At 31.3% G+C, this 18,925-nt stretch overlaps 1 protein-coding gene across 1 annotated transcript in view; it reads left to right on the top strand.

Annotated features, from left to right (window-relative positions):
- Positions 1-18,925, top strand: part of LOC106459429 (papilin-like) — a gene marked incomplete at its 5' end in the record, with an annotated part of 78,857 nt that overhangs the window by 57,538 nt on the left and 2,394 nt on the right. Inside the window, 11 exons of the mRNA XM_022385930.1 lie at positions 2,030-2,206; positions 2,972-3,151; positions 4,160-4,369; positions 5,316-5,486; positions 5,647-5,892; positions 6,908-7,093; positions 9,159-9,334; positions 10,023-10,113; positions 13,201-13,371; positions 15,250-15,534; positions 18,416-18,685. Coding sequence (XP_022241638.1) covers positions 2,030-2,206; positions 2,972-3,151; positions 4,160-4,369; positions 5,316-5,486; positions 5,647-5,892; positions 6,908-7,093; positions 9,159-9,334; positions 10,023-10,113; positions 13,201-13,371; positions 15,250-15,534; positions 18,416-18,685 — 2,163 coding nt within the window. The remainder of the gene's footprint in view (positions 1-2,029; positions 2,207-2,971; positions 3,152-4,159; positions 4,370-5,315; positions 5,487-5,646; positions 5,893-6,907; positions 7,094-9,158; positions 9,335-10,022; positions 10,114-13,200; positions 13,372-15,249; positions 15,535-18,415; positions 18,686-18,925) is intronic.

Raw genomic sequence — 18,925 nt, 5'->3', positions numbered from 1 at the left:
GGCCTTGTGTGCCATGCTCTCCAAGTCCTGGGCCAGCTCTTGCAGGCTCTCCCCTTTAGCACGGGCTCTCGTCCTGAACCTGGCCCTGTAGACTTCTGACTGGTTGTGGGTTTCATACCTGAGTTCGAGAGCCTCTACCAGTGTTCTATAGTTGTGTCTGTCCGCTGCTGTCAACTGTCCAAGTATTTCTAGTGGTTGTCCCTTCAAGCTCGTTGCCAGATATACAGCTTTCTGCTCCTCTGTCCATCCATTCATCTCTGCCAGTAACTCAAACTGTGCTCTATATGCTTCCCACGGTGCCTTCCCATCGAATTCTTGTGGCTTCCTTCGCACTGGATCACTCCTATTACTGACATTCATATCTGGGATGTGACTTCTAACGGGACTGAATATGTCTGCATTAGGGTTTAGCTGCGGACTCTGTAAGGGGCTTGCCATTGTCTGGGGCTGATTAAGTCGATGGTCAATGTATCCTCCTTATGTAACAGACAATGAATCGTTCTTTAACGTATCTAATTCACTTTTAAATTTACTAATGTTTTCCATTTGTACCTCTTGCCATTGTTGTTGATTTTCCTGTATTTGCTGCTGACTTTCTTCCTGTTTCCTTTCTTATTCCAGTTGCCACTGTTGTAGTCTCTCTTCTTGTTTATTTTCTTTCTCCTCCAACAACTGCTGTAATTTCTCTTCTTGTTTCTTTTCTCGTTCTTCTTCTTTATTTTCTTTTTCCTCCAACAACTGCTGTAATCTCTCTTCTTTATTTTGCTGTTCGAGCTGCCATTGTTGTAGGTTTTCTTGCCACTGCTGTAATTTTTCTTCTTGTTTCTTTTCTCGTTCTTCTTGTTTCTTTTCTTTTTCCTCTAACAACTGTTGTAATTTTTCTTCTCGTTCTTCTTGTTTCTTTTCTTTTTCCTCTAACAACTGTTGTAATTTTTCTTCTCGTTCTTCTTGTTTCTTTTCTTTTTCCTCCAACAACTGCTGTAACTTCTCTTCTTGTTTCTTTTCTTTTTCCTCCAACAACTGCTGTAATCTCTCTTCTTGTTTATTTTGTTGTTCGAGCTGCCACTCTTGCAGGTTTTCTTGCAACTGCTGTTGTCTCTCTTTTTGTTTATTTTCTTTTTCCTCTAACAACTGTTGTAATTTTTCATGTGGTATGTTGAATGCAGAACTGGTTCAAATTAGATGTTTATGATGTCAAAATACTAAGTCTACGGTTTCGTATGAATTAGAAACTCAAATTACCGATATTGACAGTCTAGAATAGAAAACAAGGTCTTATCTTTTCTATTTGCTAAGATATTGCTCATGTAATAAATCAAACACTCCCTTATATACACTTACTTCTATATATGACATGAATAACCAATTGTTACGTCTCCGTTTGTTAATTGATTTTCCGTAACTTCGTTCCGACGAAACTTTAACGACACAAGTCCTTACTTAATAAAACTGGTTTATTCTTTCCGAATATAACTTTACGATACATTTATTTTCAACAGTCGCTCTTTTACAAACGTTTTAACAAGGAACACGTATTGTTGAAGTTAACATCACTCTGACTGCAGTTCAATTACTCATTACCTACACACACATTACTGTCCCGTCACGTTGTCACCCTCTTTTATATACCAGACTACCCTATATCTAGTAAATACTAGAGCATTCGCCAAGGTACAGGATAGTTCTAGAAAATAGGTGGTGCCACACCAGTCACGTGACTCGCTGACGCAACAATATTAATAGTTTCAAAGCAATAGAGTCTTATAAGATGAAAAATAATTATTGTTACCATAACACTAATTTAATTAAATTAAAACTTTGATGCATTTGTACAGTTGACAAATCAGATAGCTGAAAAATTACAAATACAGATCCCAGTGGGAAATTTTGGATGAAGTATAACTTCAATACCGTTTTTTTTTATTCTGAGAAGTAGGGGCTGTTTTACTATGAAAGTATTTTTATATGAATGATTTAACATATGCAACATTATTGCACTGGAATTTTATAGAATGATCTTCTTTTTCAGAAATTTGTGTGCTGCCTAAAGCAGAAGGACCATGTCGTGAAAAGTTGACTCGTTGGTATTTTGATTTTATGACAGAACAATGCAAAGAGTTTACTTTCAGTGGTTGTCAGGGTAACAGAAATCAGTTCCTAAGTAGAAAACAGTGTGAAAACATCTGTACTATAACAAAAGTATCAGGTAACATATGATTAATAAATATAAATGTTTTATCATTAGTTATTTTCATATGTACAATTGTGAAAATATTTTGGAAAGCTATGAATAAAACAGGCACACAATACAAATATTACAAAACTACTCCCTCTTAATTGTAAAAAATGAACTACACAAGAGCAATATAAGTGTGAACAGCATCTGAGGGAAAGTGTTGGAGACATACACAAAACTGATGGCGTCATGGCTGTGTATTTATCATTTATCAGATCATTCCCTGAGTAAAAAACCTTTTGAGTTATGGTTTATCTTCCAGCAAGACAGCTATCTCAAACACGCAGCAAATGTGGTGAAACAATATCCAGAAGGAAGAGAAGGCTGATGGAATACTCACAACCATTGTCAAACTACAGCCAAACAACTTGATTGAATTGTAGGAAATAATATTTCACAATCATACATTGATAAACTTATGGAACCATAAAAACAAGGTGTTCTGCTCTATTTAAAGCAAATGAAAAATCATTGTGCATTGTGCAGTGTACTTCCTTTTCTTTTGTATTTTCTATAATAATGCATTATATTTATTATAAAGTATAAATGCATAATTGCTTTACTGTTTTAAGCAAAAATGTGTAATAGATGTTTTTATAGCATTTCCTCTTTTACAAGAGAATAAAGAAATTCTTTCTTAATTGTATTGAGAACTGCCTTTTGAAAACAAAATCTGTGAATATAGATATGTTGGAAAATGCGAAGACACTTCATTGTTTACTTTTCTTTTTTCAGTGTCCAAAGATATTTGCTCCTTATCCAAATCTGCAGGGCCTTGTGGAGCTTTCTTGATCCGCTGGTTCTTCAACTCCCAAACTGGACGCTGTGAACAGTTTTACTATGGTGGTTGTGAGGGAAATGCTAATAACTTTGAAAAGAGAAGAGACTGTGAGCTTGCTTGCCTAAATTTCAGTGGTAAATTTATAAATGCTGTTGTCTGATTGCCATGTAGAACTTACCAAAACTTTCACTTATGATTTATTTCCTTTCTTAATATTGCCATAATTTGTTGTATAATGCTAAAAATAAATACACTACTAGAAAATACTTTCTATTTTGGATTAATATAGTTAGTATTATTCTAATAAAATGTTGAGTGTTACACTAGGTTTAAACACTTTTAAATGCTTTACAAAGTGTTTTTGAATATTGATTATTTTGGAGATATAGGTAATTAAAGTAGGGATGATAAAATTTGTTGCAACTGTATATTATTTATGATAATCTAAGATTCTTATCAAATAATAAGAATGTTGTGTATTGGACCTATTGTCAGATAATAAGTTTTTTTTGCTATAAATAAAATATAACAATACAAGATCAAATCAAACTTTAATATCACTCAGTCATTATGGATGAAAATACTGATAACAGCAAGGTTACTCAGCTGATGAATCATTAAATTCTTTATAATTGTAGGACAAAAGAAAATTTAAGTGTTATATGAAAACAGTTCAGAGTTAACACTTCTGTGTAATATTACTGCTAGATTAATATGCTAAAAAATTAAAGCTTGGGAGCAGAATTCCTTAAGTGGAAATGGATTTACTGCTAAGTTAATGTAAAGGGATATTTAAACAATACATAATAATACAAAAGTCCTTTTAGCTCTATTCATGTGTAATTCTGGACAACTAAAAATGTCCGGATAATTTTCTGTGTTTAATAGATTGTACATTTCGTCGCAAGTATACCAAAATTACGTAATTGAATCTTTAGAAAAATAATCACAATTAATTATTATCAATTTTTACCTTCCATGTAAGGGCATCTTTAATGTAATTTTTAGATTTTCATTCCACTCAATTCCTTAGCAATTAAATCGGAATTAATTTAATCTTATTCAATTATTTTGTTTTGTAAAAGGGCATTACCTCACAACCAGATTGTAAGGTTTTGTACTTTTTAATTACTTTTTTCCAGGAAGAAATGAATGTATATTACCAAAAGACATTGGTAACTGCTATGAATTCAACGTTCGGTGGTTCTATGATTCAGAAGAAGGTGAATGCCGAAGATTTTATTATAGTGGTTGTGGAGGAAATGAAAACAACTTCAATTCCCTTTTGAAATGCCAGAAAAGATGTGGAAAGCCAGCATCTACAGAAATTTTATCTGAGGAATTCAGGACTGGTCAGTTAGTTACAATAGTCTTTTAAATATTGGTGATTAGCAAAATCGAGCATTTTAATCAGTTCAGCTACATTTCAGTTTAATGGTAGAGTTGGGAAATTCCCAAAATTGTAATTCTGATTCAATTACAGCAATATCCATGATTTTTAATTATGATACTAATTTAATTCTTAGAAAGAATTATAATTTCATATAAGTTACCATCATTAATATTTCAAAATTCCATATCACATTTTAAAGTTATGACAAAGGAGGAGTCTTAAGAGCTACAATATGTAAACAGTGGAACGTAGCCAAGACTTTTCTCATAGCTCAGTTGGCTTGCTACTAACATGTCTGTACTCCATTCTCAATATTACACAAATAAGATGAATGGTTGTTTTTTTTTTATGGGTGAAAATATCACATTCATACCTCATTTGAGGTATGGATTTGTTGGAAAATATGGTAATAGGGTAAGAATACTGGAACTAGGTAGAGATAATGAATAGAATGACTTAATAAATAACCACAATTTTAAATTACTGGAAAGTCAAATAAGAATCATGCTAAAAAATAAATAATCTGACAGTCTGAGTTCCCCACGTTTCTTTCAAATAGCAGGAATGGGAATCATCTTTTCCAACTGAACAATAGGTCACTATAGATTTTTTCTAGTCTTCCAAAATCTACATCAATAGTATTGACGATTATTAAATTGGAGTCCTCCTACCTTTATACTATAGAATACAGTATATCCTTGCACGTGAGAGAATGTATTTTCCTTGTTGTCTAGGATCTCTTCTTTTAGCAACACTTCTCATCACTATCAATTTTGGAGATTTACTCCAAATACTTAACTAACTATTGCACATTTTACCTTGGCTTAACCTCATCAATTTTTTTTGAAAATTACATCCTTAAAAAAGCAGTTGTTTCTTTCTCTCTCTCTGTCTCTCTTCCTCAGAGATTTGTTTCTTGAAAGAAGATAAAGGACCATGCACTGAGGTGAAGCTGAGATTTTTCTATGATAAAAATGATGGAGTGTGCAAGGAGTTTCGATATGGTGGTTGTCTAGGCAATGAAAATCGCTTTAGAACTAGATCCGAATGTGAAAATAAATGTGGAAACTCCCAGAGTAAGTTAAACATTTGAGGTACATGTCAATTGCATCATAAACATTGCTTTTTTTCTTAACAGTTCCTTCAAATGATAACACTTATGAATGACAAGTTTGTTTTTATGAACAACAAAAGTACTAGCCATTTAAGCACTGTTTGCTTTTCTGTTCTTAACAGATGCTTGCTTGCTTCCACAAATAAAAGGACCATGTCAAGGAACCTTCCCACAATGGTATTATGATCATAGGTCTGACCAATGCATTGAATTTATGTATGGTGGATGTGAAGGAAATTCTAATAGGTTTAATAGCCGAGAAAACTGTGAAGACAGTTGTAAGCAGAGTACTACGCCATTGACTATACCTACAACGCTTCCTGTGCAACCAGAAACCACAACAAAGGCTCTCTACAAAAAAATTGCCCGTGAGAAGATTTGTATCATCTTTTGCTTATACATTATTTCATTTATAGTAAGACAACATTTGAAAATTACAGATTGTTTGTGAATGTATCACAGTTAATGAATCTAAGAACTATCAAACAATCAAAATTACTTTTCTTTGAATGATAAAGCTTGAACAACAATATTTTAGCAAGTGACTACTCAGATACTACATGTACATAGTTTAATTATTCTCTTTGTTGAAGTATTGTTTATTTTCAGCTATTTGATGTACTGTAACTACCAGAATAACAATCTATTATTACTTCTTCTTGTATGTGCTAGAATAGTTGTTGTGTTCTTAGCAGTAATAAGATATAAATATATTCGTTTTTAAGCCAACTGAAATGTTGAAATGGATTATTCAGTCTATATATATGTATGTGTATAAATTTCCAGTCAATTTAACTTTACTTACATGTTTTTTTCTAACAGAATTATTTGTCACTATCTAGTAAATTGTATAGTATTAACATTTTTACTAAAATCACTTCTTAGATAGATATACATAACTTTTCTTCATCCCATTTATATGGATAAATGTGAAAGTTTCCAAGAATATAACTCATTACCCTTTTCAAGAATAACTTATGAGTAATATTGCTCTTCCCATGAACATAGCTATTCTAAACATAAAACAATATTATTGAGAACTTCTGCAAATGTAAATTATATTATTAAATGTGAAGAAGTATTGTGTATATATTTTATGTTACTCATCTATTACACATTTTGAAATGGTTACTTTATTCAAAATTTGACCAGGACAACTTACACCTAGTAGCTTGTTACACTGTATTTCTTCATTGACTTAGCTGAATTAATAAGAGTTAGTATTGATCAAAACAGTAATCATCAGCTCATCTAGCTTAATGTGATTACTTAATACAAACTTGTATGGTACCTTGAAATTCAGTCCAGTTATACTCCAGGCATTCACATATTTAAAATTGCTTCATAATTTTCTGCATAGTAATAGTTATCATTTTAATCCAGTTCCTACAGATGTCTGTGCTCAACCTCGTGATAAGGGACCTTGTAAAGCATTCTCTCCTCAGTGGTATTATGATTCTAGAAACAACATTTGCAAGAGATTCATCTATGGTGGCTGTGAAGGAAATAGGAATCGCTTTAAAGAAAGAAGTGATTGTGAACTTCGCTGTGTCAAAAAACCAACTGAAGGTAAAGTAGAAAGTTTTAAGTAAAGAATTATTTGCGACTACCTCCTGTATTTGTAATAATATTATTATGATGATATCTAATTTTTATGCATATTTAATAATGTTACTGTAAGTTTCTAGTTTAAATAAATTATTCTTGGCATGTGACATGTAGGCTTTTCTTGAAAATCATTTTAAAAATATCATTGTCCTATTTAATTTTCGTAAAATTTAATAAGTATATAAGTAAAATATGAATGCTTGTATGCTGCATTTTTTCATTTAATATGAAGTAAAAACGTTTCTCTCATTATGTGAATTAATTTATTAAAATAATTATATCATTGTAATAGTTTCTTTTGTTGAAAGTGTTCTTTTAAATTATTGAATAAAAAGATGAATATTAAATCCATTCCACTTAATAGTAACAAAAGCAACTTATTTCTTCAAATTTAAGTTCTACAAATTCTAGTCTCCATGGTTTTATGACTAAAAATAGGCCTAACTTCACAAATAAACAACCTAAACAGAAATTTCACTCACCTGCTTATTTTATGTGTCTTGTATTTTGGCACAAACACATTCATTGGACTAGCTGGCTGACAGTAACAGACAAACTGTTCAACAAACAAACAAAAATTCAGTGATCAATCATCAGCTACTCTGCTTAACTAGTGTTTTATTCTACTCATATTACTCTAAAACTTTGAAGACAATTTCAGACACTAGGCCACACTCTCATAAATTCTTTCTGGACAAACAACAATAAAAAAATCTAACTTAAAAATACAGCTAACACTACTGCCCCCCTCCTTGGATTGTGAAGTTCATTGAACAATTTTGTTACACAAAGAAAACAATCTGTACATTAACCTTAAACCTCCATAATTAACAATTAATTATTAGTAACATTAATATTATAAATATAAAATTACAATAATTAAATCATTAAAGTTCCCAAAATATTGAAACAAATTCATTAACAAACTTCCTTGCTAGAGTTTCCTAGTCTTCTGCCCATATGACAAAATTATCTATGTATTTGTTCCCACTGTTGCTCTGTGGTAGAGGACCAATCACATCAGCATCAACTTTCTTATATGGTGCTCCAACACAGTACTGATGTAGTGATCATATTGCTTTCTTTTTGAACTTCTTTTCTAACAGCACTTTTCACATGATTTATACCAATCCTTTACAGATTTCCATAATCCAACCACTAAAAATGTTCCCTTATTCCCTCAGAATCTCTCTCCTATTGGGTTCTCCTATTATATATTGCATAGTTAAGTTATTACCTCCATCACCAAAGGTGGACGGAGGTTATGTTTTCACCCCTGTGTGTGTATGTATTTGTCAGCAAGATTTCTCGAACGGCTGAATGGATTTGGATGAAAGGTGGTATACATTTGGACCACGACCAAACTTAGAAGTGATTAGTTTTTGGAGGGTCAAGGCCACAGCAAAGCCACGAAAATTCCAATAATCCCTATCTGTTAACATGGAGACTGATTTTTCACACTATTTTTGCTCTATAACTCAGTCAAAAATGATCGGATTTTGATGAAACTTGGTGGATATATGTAGAATATTATTCCTCATTGTCCTGCCAAAAATGGTCCATGTCTGATGATAACAACAGACATACAGACACATTTTCATCTTTTTCGAGAGCCAAATATGATCAGCATTGCATGGCAGAAGTATGCACTCTACTGCACATTGGGTCCTTTGATGTTTGAATCTTGGCTCCTAGTCACAGCTTTAATCCATCCACTTTGAATTTATAAAGAAAGAAAATGTAGTAGTAAAAAATATTATAATGATTTATAAAATAAAAGTAGAAAACACAGTGAAAAAAAGGTCTAATCTCTTTCTTCACTGGACAAAATATAGTTATTTGGGCACAAATTAATTTGGATATTCAGACATGCACTGTGTACAATATACTTCTATTGTACATTTCATGGTAGATTAAGTTTAAAGCACACATTATCAGAAATAAAAATATTCTGCATTTCATTACTACTTGTCTTATTTTAAAGATATATTGAGGAATAATGTACTTTATTTTTATACCATATCAGAAATTAAGGTTGATGAAGTAGCTGAAAAAGAACAAGAGGAAGTGTCTACAACTGTACTACCAGAGGGACCCACCTGTCCTCCAACAAACTGTGCTAAAATTCGATGTACATTTGGAATAGATGAATATCTTGATAAACAAGGCTGTACCCTATGCCGATGCTTTGACCCTTGTCAGGTAATAACTCCCTCACTGTAAATCCTTTTAAAAGGAGATTATATGGAGTGAAATTTGCACACTGACTGATCACTTTATTAGGGCCTCTATACAAACATACATTTGTATAACACTCAATTTATTTGCATGTGTGATATAGACTGCTTATTTCACATGATTGCTTGAGCCCTCTAAATCACTGTGTGATCAGTGTGCAAGGTAATAGATAAGAGCTAGAATCACTGACTTTTGAAGGGGCATAATAGTTGGTGCTCACCAAATGTGAGCTTTATTATCATGACCATTTCTTTGATGGTCTTTTGAAAGACATCTTACAACAACATTTTTCAGCTGTTGTTGCTGTTCAAAGGAAATGTGGCTTCCACTATGAGAAACTCTGCTGCTACCTACTGGTTAAAAATTGAGGGCAAAGACTATTTCAGAGGATTTTAAACACAACAGGGATCATACAGTGTCCTAATTAATTAATTTATTCAATATTGATCAAGACTTGACTACTTTCAGCTGTACGATAGATGCATATATGTGTATTTATTATGAAATGAAAGTCAACAAAGAAGTCATTTCTACCTTAGTAGCAGTTATAGATATTAAGCTAAAAGAAAATTAAATTTTATTAAACAACTTGCATTTGATAATATTCAAATGAAGATGTATTAAACTTATTGCAACATATTTCTTCTTACAGGTACATACTTGTGAGGAAGGAGAACGATGTGTTGTTAGAGTTTACTACAATGAGGATGAAGATCCCAAATCAGAAACTGTTTGCCGAAAAAGTATGGTTTGGATTACTATTATCACAAAAGTTTGTATTTGTTTATTACAAAGAATGAAGTAACTTCCTTACAATTAGACTCCATTAACTTAAGTAATATGAAACAATGTACTTGTGCACTTTATAATAAACTAAAAGAGATGAGCACAAAGTTGAAGAAAGTATTGCTCACTTAGGGCATCACAGAAAATATTTTGGGATACTCCCTTAATACGTTTCTTGTTCCATTAGTTCTGTTTTAAACTACCAAATACTCCAGCTTTACAATACAATTATGCTTTGCATTCAATCTTTAAGAGAAGCATATGGAAACAAAATTCACATATATGTTATGTATAACAAATATACTATTACCCATTTTTCTGTAATTTAATTTTTTTCTAGCTAGTTTGGTTTTCTTGGTAACCACCAGGTGTTTCAAAGTCAGCAATCACTGAGTACTTGTTGAATAAATGAGTAATATATTGTAACAGGTGGCTGGTAAGTGTAGTCATTGAGTTTGATTTCACACAAGTTACCAATAAGTATATTTAAATACAGGTTATGCAGTCACGGGTTAAGCACACAAACCACCAACTCAAGCAATTTGCATCTGAAATAAAAAACAGTCAGAAACAGTCGCATTACAAACACAAAATAATTTTTATTACAGTCTATTGATCAATTCCTTTGCATTAAAGTTTCCAAAGTTCTCTTGAAATAATCCAAAATCAAAACTACCAAACTCTTCGTTTTGGATAATCATATGTTTATTAATCAGAACTTCTACTATGTTCATTAACATGAACACTACATTGAACAGGTTATCTATTGAAGTAACATGAGAAATTCATTCAGTTATAGTTTCTCTTATAGGATTGTGATAGCAAATCTTCCAATATATCTCTTAGTAATTCTATAATATCTTTTACTAGCCTTACTAAATCATCAATACAATTAATATTTTTTCACTTTTCTCTCTCATCAGACATTAGACATTATTCAACTCAAAAACACCGTTAGACTAGATCAGAGATAGCATTACGTACAAAGAGTTGGTGCAATGAATCTCCTCAATGATTTGTAACACAGCCATGCTGACTTCTGGATGGTAGCAGGTCCACTAGTAGGTATAGATTGGCTGGAGCAAGATGTCTCCAGATTTGAAAACACAATGTTTTATACACATCTTTCTGTGTCATTACAATTTCTCAATAAGTGCAATGGATCTACTTTTCTCAAGTAGTTCTTTTAACTTATTTGGTAAAAGTGGATTCTTCCACCAAACCAAAACCATAACTAATTGTTGGTATACATGAAACTTTCTCTTAGTATTATTCATTGACAGTGGTGTAAACATCCAAGATTATTAACTCAGAAAGTATAGAGACAAACTGTTTAACTTTTGTCTTTTTACAGATACCCTTCCACTTTTCTTTCAATCTTGGATTCACTTCAAAGTCCCGTTAATTGTTTTTTATGGAGTTGCTTCCTGAAATTATGATTTCTAATATACACATTCATAGCTTTCTCTAATGGAATCATGTCTACTGGGTGATGGTAATCATAATTGTTGGTTTCATACTTCTTTGGTCAAGGTCTGGAATGTGTATCCAGCTAACTCATGTAAGGTGTTTTGAGCTTGTCTCATCCTTATTTGGTAAAGTGGTTCACTAGTTAGTTGTCCACGTTTTGTTTGTTTTTTACAACTTCCTTTGTTCTGCTGTATTTCTCTAGGTTTCTATTATATATATTTCTTCCCTTTCATAAATAATATTTTATATCATATATATATAACTCCATTTCTTGAAATCCTTATTATTTGCATTTTTGCAAATGCTTCATTATCACTATATAAACTGTGCTCTTCTTGTTTTGTAGTCAAACAGATGAACAGCCAATGGTGAACAATTGGAATACTTATAACTGTATATATATATCTATATATTATGTTGATATCTCAGGAAAAAATATTCCTGGTAATATATCCTATAAGTCCATGGTTTGAGTACAATGGAGAGTACAGGCATTTTCTCTTTTGTATGTTGGCTTTTCATTTTTATTACTAATTTTGAAACAAAGCAACATACAAACACATCTTGATTTTTTTGTTTTGAGAAATCATCAGTGAAGATGCACCTAACAACTGCCTGTTTGGTGACTACATATTTTATTATGTAGTGGAACAGTAATACTGAAATTAAGTTGACATAAAATCGTGTAAATCATGATATAAGACACATAGAAACTATACATTCAGTTATACATATAATAAATGAATTACAATCTGAATGTAATAGTAGAATATCTGAAGAAGGATGAAAGTGGAACACGTTTGAAATAATTAACCCCAGGATGATGAGTTACCTACCCTAATTTATAAGTGTAATGATTGGTATTTTTCCTTGATATACTTATCTGATGAAAACACATCACTGTACATGGTTTTAAAGACAACTCTTTCGTTATGTGAATTTAATTTGTAATCAAAAGCTATACCTACTTTTTATGTTAGTGAATTACTGTTTCATTGTGTGTACAAAGAAAAAGAATGTTGTTCTCTGAGATCTGAAGACATGTAACAATATTTCTAGGGTGTCAATAGTGAAAATGAAACATACAGTTGATAATGTCTATTTCACAAAAAAGAAAAAAAAAAGATCAAATCCCAGAAACAGCATTGTGAAGTTTTAACTCCAAATTGATAATGTTGACAGAATGATACATTTATACATGAGAAAATATAAGACTGAAACTCAATGTTTTGGCTTTATTATATAAAGGATTAAACCTTAAGAAAAAGATATGTTTTAAGAATTGGAAAGAATTACTAATATCTGGAGAATAAATAAATATTGAATTAATTATTTAAACTACAAGTTTTTAAAATATTTTACTGCATGAAATTAGGATTTAAAATTTAATTGAACTAGCCAAAGAAGTGAAAAATTGTTTGTCCATTTAAAAACTCAAAGAGATACTGAACACTTCATACAGTTCAAGAATAATTTAAAACCATTAGATGGTGATTTGTTTTTATCACATTCATGTATCAAGAACTCCCAGTACATCTCATTATTTGTTCTTTCTCCCTTGAATTCTTACACAGAAAAGAAGCCTGGTGAGTGTCCATTTACAGACAGCTTTGTGGCAGATGAACCATTAAAGGTATCCAGAAGAGATTGCAAAGATTATTGTAATGATGATGCAGACTGTATCGGGGGTAACAAGTGTTGTTTTAATGGATGTGCCAACATATGTACAGAACCAGCTTTAACAAGTTAGTTTCTTGCTTTCTAAACACAGTAATTATTAAGATATTTCTTTCTTTTTTTTTCCTGATAGTTCATGGTTTAAGATGATTCGTAATGTATTTATTTCAAACATGACAAATAAAGATCATATTTAGCATAATTTAAAGAAGAGTGCAGAATAGTATTTCCACTGCTTCTTATCACTTATTATAAGACTGGTAATATTTCAATAACATCTCTTTTTTACCAACCCAATACAAACATTCCTTAAAAATAACTTACCACAAAAAATGATATTTTGAAATTATGATCAATATTATTTTAATGTTATTATACATTCTTCACACATGAAACCCATAGTGGGCCTGTAGAAAACAATGTGTTTAAAATTATTTTAAATCTTAAAGTGATGTAATATCACAGCTATTACTAATTAAGGAGTCATGTTTTATCAGTTGTAGCATTATACACCATATAATTTGTGTAAAAACACTGGCCAGAGTAAGTTTTCTTTGACTTATTCATAATATTTCATCCACATTTAAAAGTACTGTAACTGTCAAAGTTCTAAGTGCACTTTATTACATCAACAAACAATCTATACAAGATTCAGGGGAATTAAAACACTGATTTTGGCCCTTAAAAGAAAGTATGTAAGAAACATTTAAGATTTGTACTTTTCTTATGTTTTTCAAGAATATTCAAAGGCAAATGGATTTTATTCTTTACATCATAGTATATTTTTTCCATATTAAAATTTGTTTTAACACAGTGTGATAATCTCTGGGGTAAAGCTAGTATATAGTTACCTGATCTCTGCAACAACAGTGATTCTTTACTAGTGGAATGAAAGAGATGAGACATGATGCTGAAATCAAAGTAAAAATAAAACTATTTTATTAAGAACAATTGGAAGAAAAGCTGATAAACTAATGGCAAATTTCGCATTGTAGTGTGATTATTTCAAAGTGTAGTAAATAGATAACAGTATTAAACTGATAAGTAAACAAAAAAGTTGTGTTTAAGTGAAAGCAAATAAAATTAAACTTCATTTTAGAATTAGCTAGAAATAAAATATGCATAACTAGCAAAATGTACAAAATAGGAAGTAAAGACAAGAATTCACAAACAAGTCTTGACTCCATCTGGACAGAGATTAATCTGTTCACTTTGAAAACAGAAAAAAATCTTGCCTAAAACTGCCAAAACTAAATTCATAACTCACCTTCTCTCTGTAGCTGACCAGTAAAGAAACTGGATCATAAGAATCTGGAAACATCTTAACTCCATGTAATAGTTACAAAGCTGTGCTTTATATGCAAAGTAAACATTGCATGATGAAATACAACTATTTCATCAAACAGTAAATAGTTTCTGTGATCCGATATCAGTACAGAAGGTAACAGATTTTGCTGAATTTAGCAAATGATCTCAACTGGATGTGGAATTGATTCAAATTAGAATTTAGACAATTTTTTTTTAATTTTGTAGATATGAAATATACACTAATGGTGTGTTTTAGTTTGTTTGAAACTTTTTGTGAAGCTGTGTGAGAGTTATCTGCACTAGCTGTCCCTAATTTAGCAGGGATAGACTAGAGGGAGAGCATCTAGTGATTGCCACCCACAGCCAACTCTTGGGGTTACACTAATAGAAAATGAGATATGGAGTATTTGCAGAGAATAAATTTAATCTTAAAGTTTTTAATTGCTTGTTATGTAAAACAATAGGATTGATGTAATTTCAAGATGCTCCTAATGAAGAAATAAGAGTTCTTAAAAACTCTTGCTCTGTAAAATATTGAAACTAGCTTTGTAATATATAATCATTTCTCTCCTGAGAAAGAGATATTTAATTAGTGATCCAAAATTTGCTTGTTAAAAAATTATTTTATTTTATTTTAGCAACACCGATTCCAACAACAACAGAATTAGTACCTCAAGAGATAACTGTGAAATCAGAATCGCAGGTGATTTTAAATTGTTTAGATCAAGATGTAGCAGTCATTGCAGCACAGTGGAAAAAGGATGAACTGCCAGTGAACTTAATAACTGAAAGATTCCGGCTTCTCTCAAATGGATCTCTGCAAATCAACTCAGTAAAGATTGAGGATGCAGGGCTGTATAAATGTGAATCAGATAAGGAAATGGACATTCACTTATATCACTCAATCAATTTGATTGTTCAAGGTTAAGAGACTTTAAGTTACCTAATTTAAGTTCATAATTAAGACTATTTATTATTTTTAATCATTATTGTAGAATTTTAGCAGCTCTTCTGGGAGAAGTTAACACATAGCTCATGTTTTCTTAGATTATTTGATTATAATTTGTACAGCTTTACTGTATCTCACTGTAGTATAAACCATGGGCATCCACAGAAATTTTTCCAGGAGGAGGCAAAGTTGTTGTTTTTTTTTGGGGGGGGGGATGATGTGAAATTGTGAAATTAATAGTAAATTCATATACATATACTGAATGAATAAAGAAAGAATTATGTTTCTCATTTTCTGGGGGAATACCTCCCACCCATCCTGGACGTCAATGAGATATGTTATATTTATGAAGGTTAACATTTGTACATGATTTGATCTTGTAACATACCTATTTGATGCTGGTTGAAAATTTTTACTGTTAATTTTCCAAAAATCTTACTTGGGAAAACATTTGAAAGATATCTGTTAATTTTATATACAGCAATACATTTTGGTAATGGTTTCACACAATCTGGGATTTGCATAGTTGATATTAGAAAAATGCAACTTCAATCAAAGACACCCAATCACTGAGATCTGTAGAAGTTACTTGCTAATATTTGCATGCATTACATACATCTACATGATTTGTGTAGCTGCACCAATATACATTCTGGAATTTAGAATCATGATAAAACATATAAAGTGGTGTACTAAAGCTTAATGGTGTGAATCCATATAATTTCTGAGAGTCTGATTTATTTCTGACAAATTAAAGTATGTGGGGGGCAATTGCCCCCAAGCCCCTCTAAGTATTTTATGTTACTTTGTTGAACTGATACTGTAGTGGATACAGATAGTACTTTTAATGTTACTGTGTTGAACTGGTACTGTGGTAAGTAAAGATAGTACTCTCACTTGATGTTATTGTGTTGAGCTGGTACCGTAGTAGTTACAGATAGTGCTTTCTTTTGATGTTACTGTGTTGAACTGGTACTGTAGTAGGTAAAGATAGTTCTTTTAATGTTACTGTGTTGAGCTGGTACTGTAGTAGGTAAAGCTAGTACTTTCTTTTGATGTTACTGTGTTGAGCTGATACTTAAGTAAGTAAAGATAGTACTTTCTTTTGATGTTATTGTGTTGAGCTGGTACTGTAGTAGATAAAGATAGTACTGTCTTTTAATATTATTGTGTTGAGCTGATACTTAAGTAAGTAAAGATAGTACTTTCTTTTGATGTTATTGTGTTGAGTTGGTACTGTAGTAGATAAAGATAGTACTGTCTTTTAATGTTACTATGTTGAGATGATACTCTAGTAATTACAGATATTACTTTCTTTTAATAGTACTTTGTTGAACTGATACTCTAGTAGGTACAGATAGTACTTTATTTTAATGTTACTATGTTGAGCTGATGCTAAAAGGATAAAAGTTACAGAAAGGCATCCTTACATTTTTTATGGTAACTCATAAAAATTTTTAGATCTAATTTTCTCATTTTGTTCTTATACAGTAGTGAAAAAAAGAAAACATTTAGCTGTTGTTAGCTTCAGGATTACTTGACACTCACACATCTAATAACTCGATTTCATTGTGGCCAGTGCTCATGCATAGCATATGACAGGTGTGGTCTTGTATATTGAAAGACACAGTAAGAGTTGATTATATCATTGTGTGTGCATAAATTGATTGTTTTTTTCAAAACTGTGAGAGAACTTGCTCCTAGTATTAATAACATACATCCAATGGTGATTAGATATAGAAGCATCATTTTGTGTATATTAACAACAGTTATATATATGGGTTGTTAACAAGAGTAAGATGTGCCTCCCAGTCTTTTTATCCTCAAAAATAAGTAGCGAGTGAAATTTATCTTGTACACAATGGGTTATCTGTGCTCTGCCCATCACGGGTATTTAAATCCAGTTTCTAGCATTATAAGTCCACAATCATACCACTGTGCTAATGGGGGGCTTTTTGATAATGTGTTAACCTGTTGTGTATAAAACTTTTAAATAGATATAACTAAAACAAATTTTTATTAGTAAAAATACACAATTAGGGAATTAATGTACTGATAATATAAAAGTATGATTCTATTACTTAGAAGATTGGGTTAATGATGAAATAGTTATATATAGATAGATTGTAATTGAAAAATTTGAGATTCTTTGCATTAGCAACCTTGAGGTTCAATAATGAAATAGTTATATATAGATATCTATGGTTCTGTTTCTTCAATTTTTTTCTTGATTCAGTTGTTTTGATAAAGATAAGTGATTGTTGGAATGATTTCAAACACTAAATCCAGTGCATCTTTTCTTGAAGAAGAGACTAAGCAAAAGAAGATAATAGTTTGAGAAATAAACAAAGAACATTAATATTTGACAAATATTGAACATTCCTAACGGTGTTTCTCATCTCTGCAAATGTAAAACGAAATCAAAGATGGACAAAACTTTCAAAAAAAACAAGGCTGAAAATATGAAAATTTTGAAAATAAAATTCTCTTTTTGAAAAGTCCATATCAAATGCATAATTTCCCTTGAAGAAAATGAAAACCTTCAGTTTTTTTCTACGCTTGTAATGATATCAAGCTGAATTAGAGTTACTGGTTTCTTCATGTCATTATGACAGATATTTTTTTAAGAATGGGATATACCAGTATTTTAAGATTTGATATTACCATTGAAGAACAGCCTCTAATATTTGGTGCTTTTTGTGACCAATTTTTTAACTTTTCTAACAAATAAGATTATTTTGTTTCTTTCTAATTTATATTTTAGAGTTTGTTAACATTTTGAAAAAAGTTCTATAAATTCAAATGAAGTTAAGTTAGTTAGACTTATTCAAGGTAATTTTCATTTTATTTCACAGAACGCCTTGATATTATGGCGAGTATTGCTTCAAGAGAGTATAAAACAGGTTCAGTTCTTCAACTGGATTGCAAAGTAAAAGGCCCAAAAGACACATATGTTAGGTGGAACTTTGGTCCTTCTCCAATACAGAATAGTGAGCGGTTACAAGCCCTCAGTAACTACACCTTGATTATACAAAGCACTCAACACAATGACAGTGGTATCTATAGCTGCATCGCAACTAGCAAACACAGTGAAGCTTCCAGTTCTGTCTCAATCACCATTGAAGGTACTAACATTGAAGTTGATATTTTTCACTAATAGTACTTTTTTTTGTAGCAGGTGTATTGAAATGAGGCAGATGTAGGATTATGATGTGACTTATTATGGCACAGTTACTTATATGTATTCTTACGTATTTCATATATATTAGGTCGTCAAGAAATTAATGTCGCTCTTTTTACATGAAAAAACCTGAACAACTTATTTATCAAAACAAACATTTATTAAATGAAATAGTCTCCATTCT

The sequence above is a fragment of the Limulus polyphemus genome, unplaced genomic scaffold (genome assembly GCF_000517525.1).
Source record: "Limulus polyphemus unplaced genomic scaffold, Limulus_polyphemus-2.1.2 Scaffold606, whole genome shotgun sequence".
NCBI lineage: Eukaryota > Metazoa > Arthropoda > Merostomata > Xiphosura > Limulidae > Limulus > Limulus polyphemus.
Note: the sequence above shows the minus strand (reverse complement) of the source record. Positions and strands in the feature narration are given on the sequence as shown.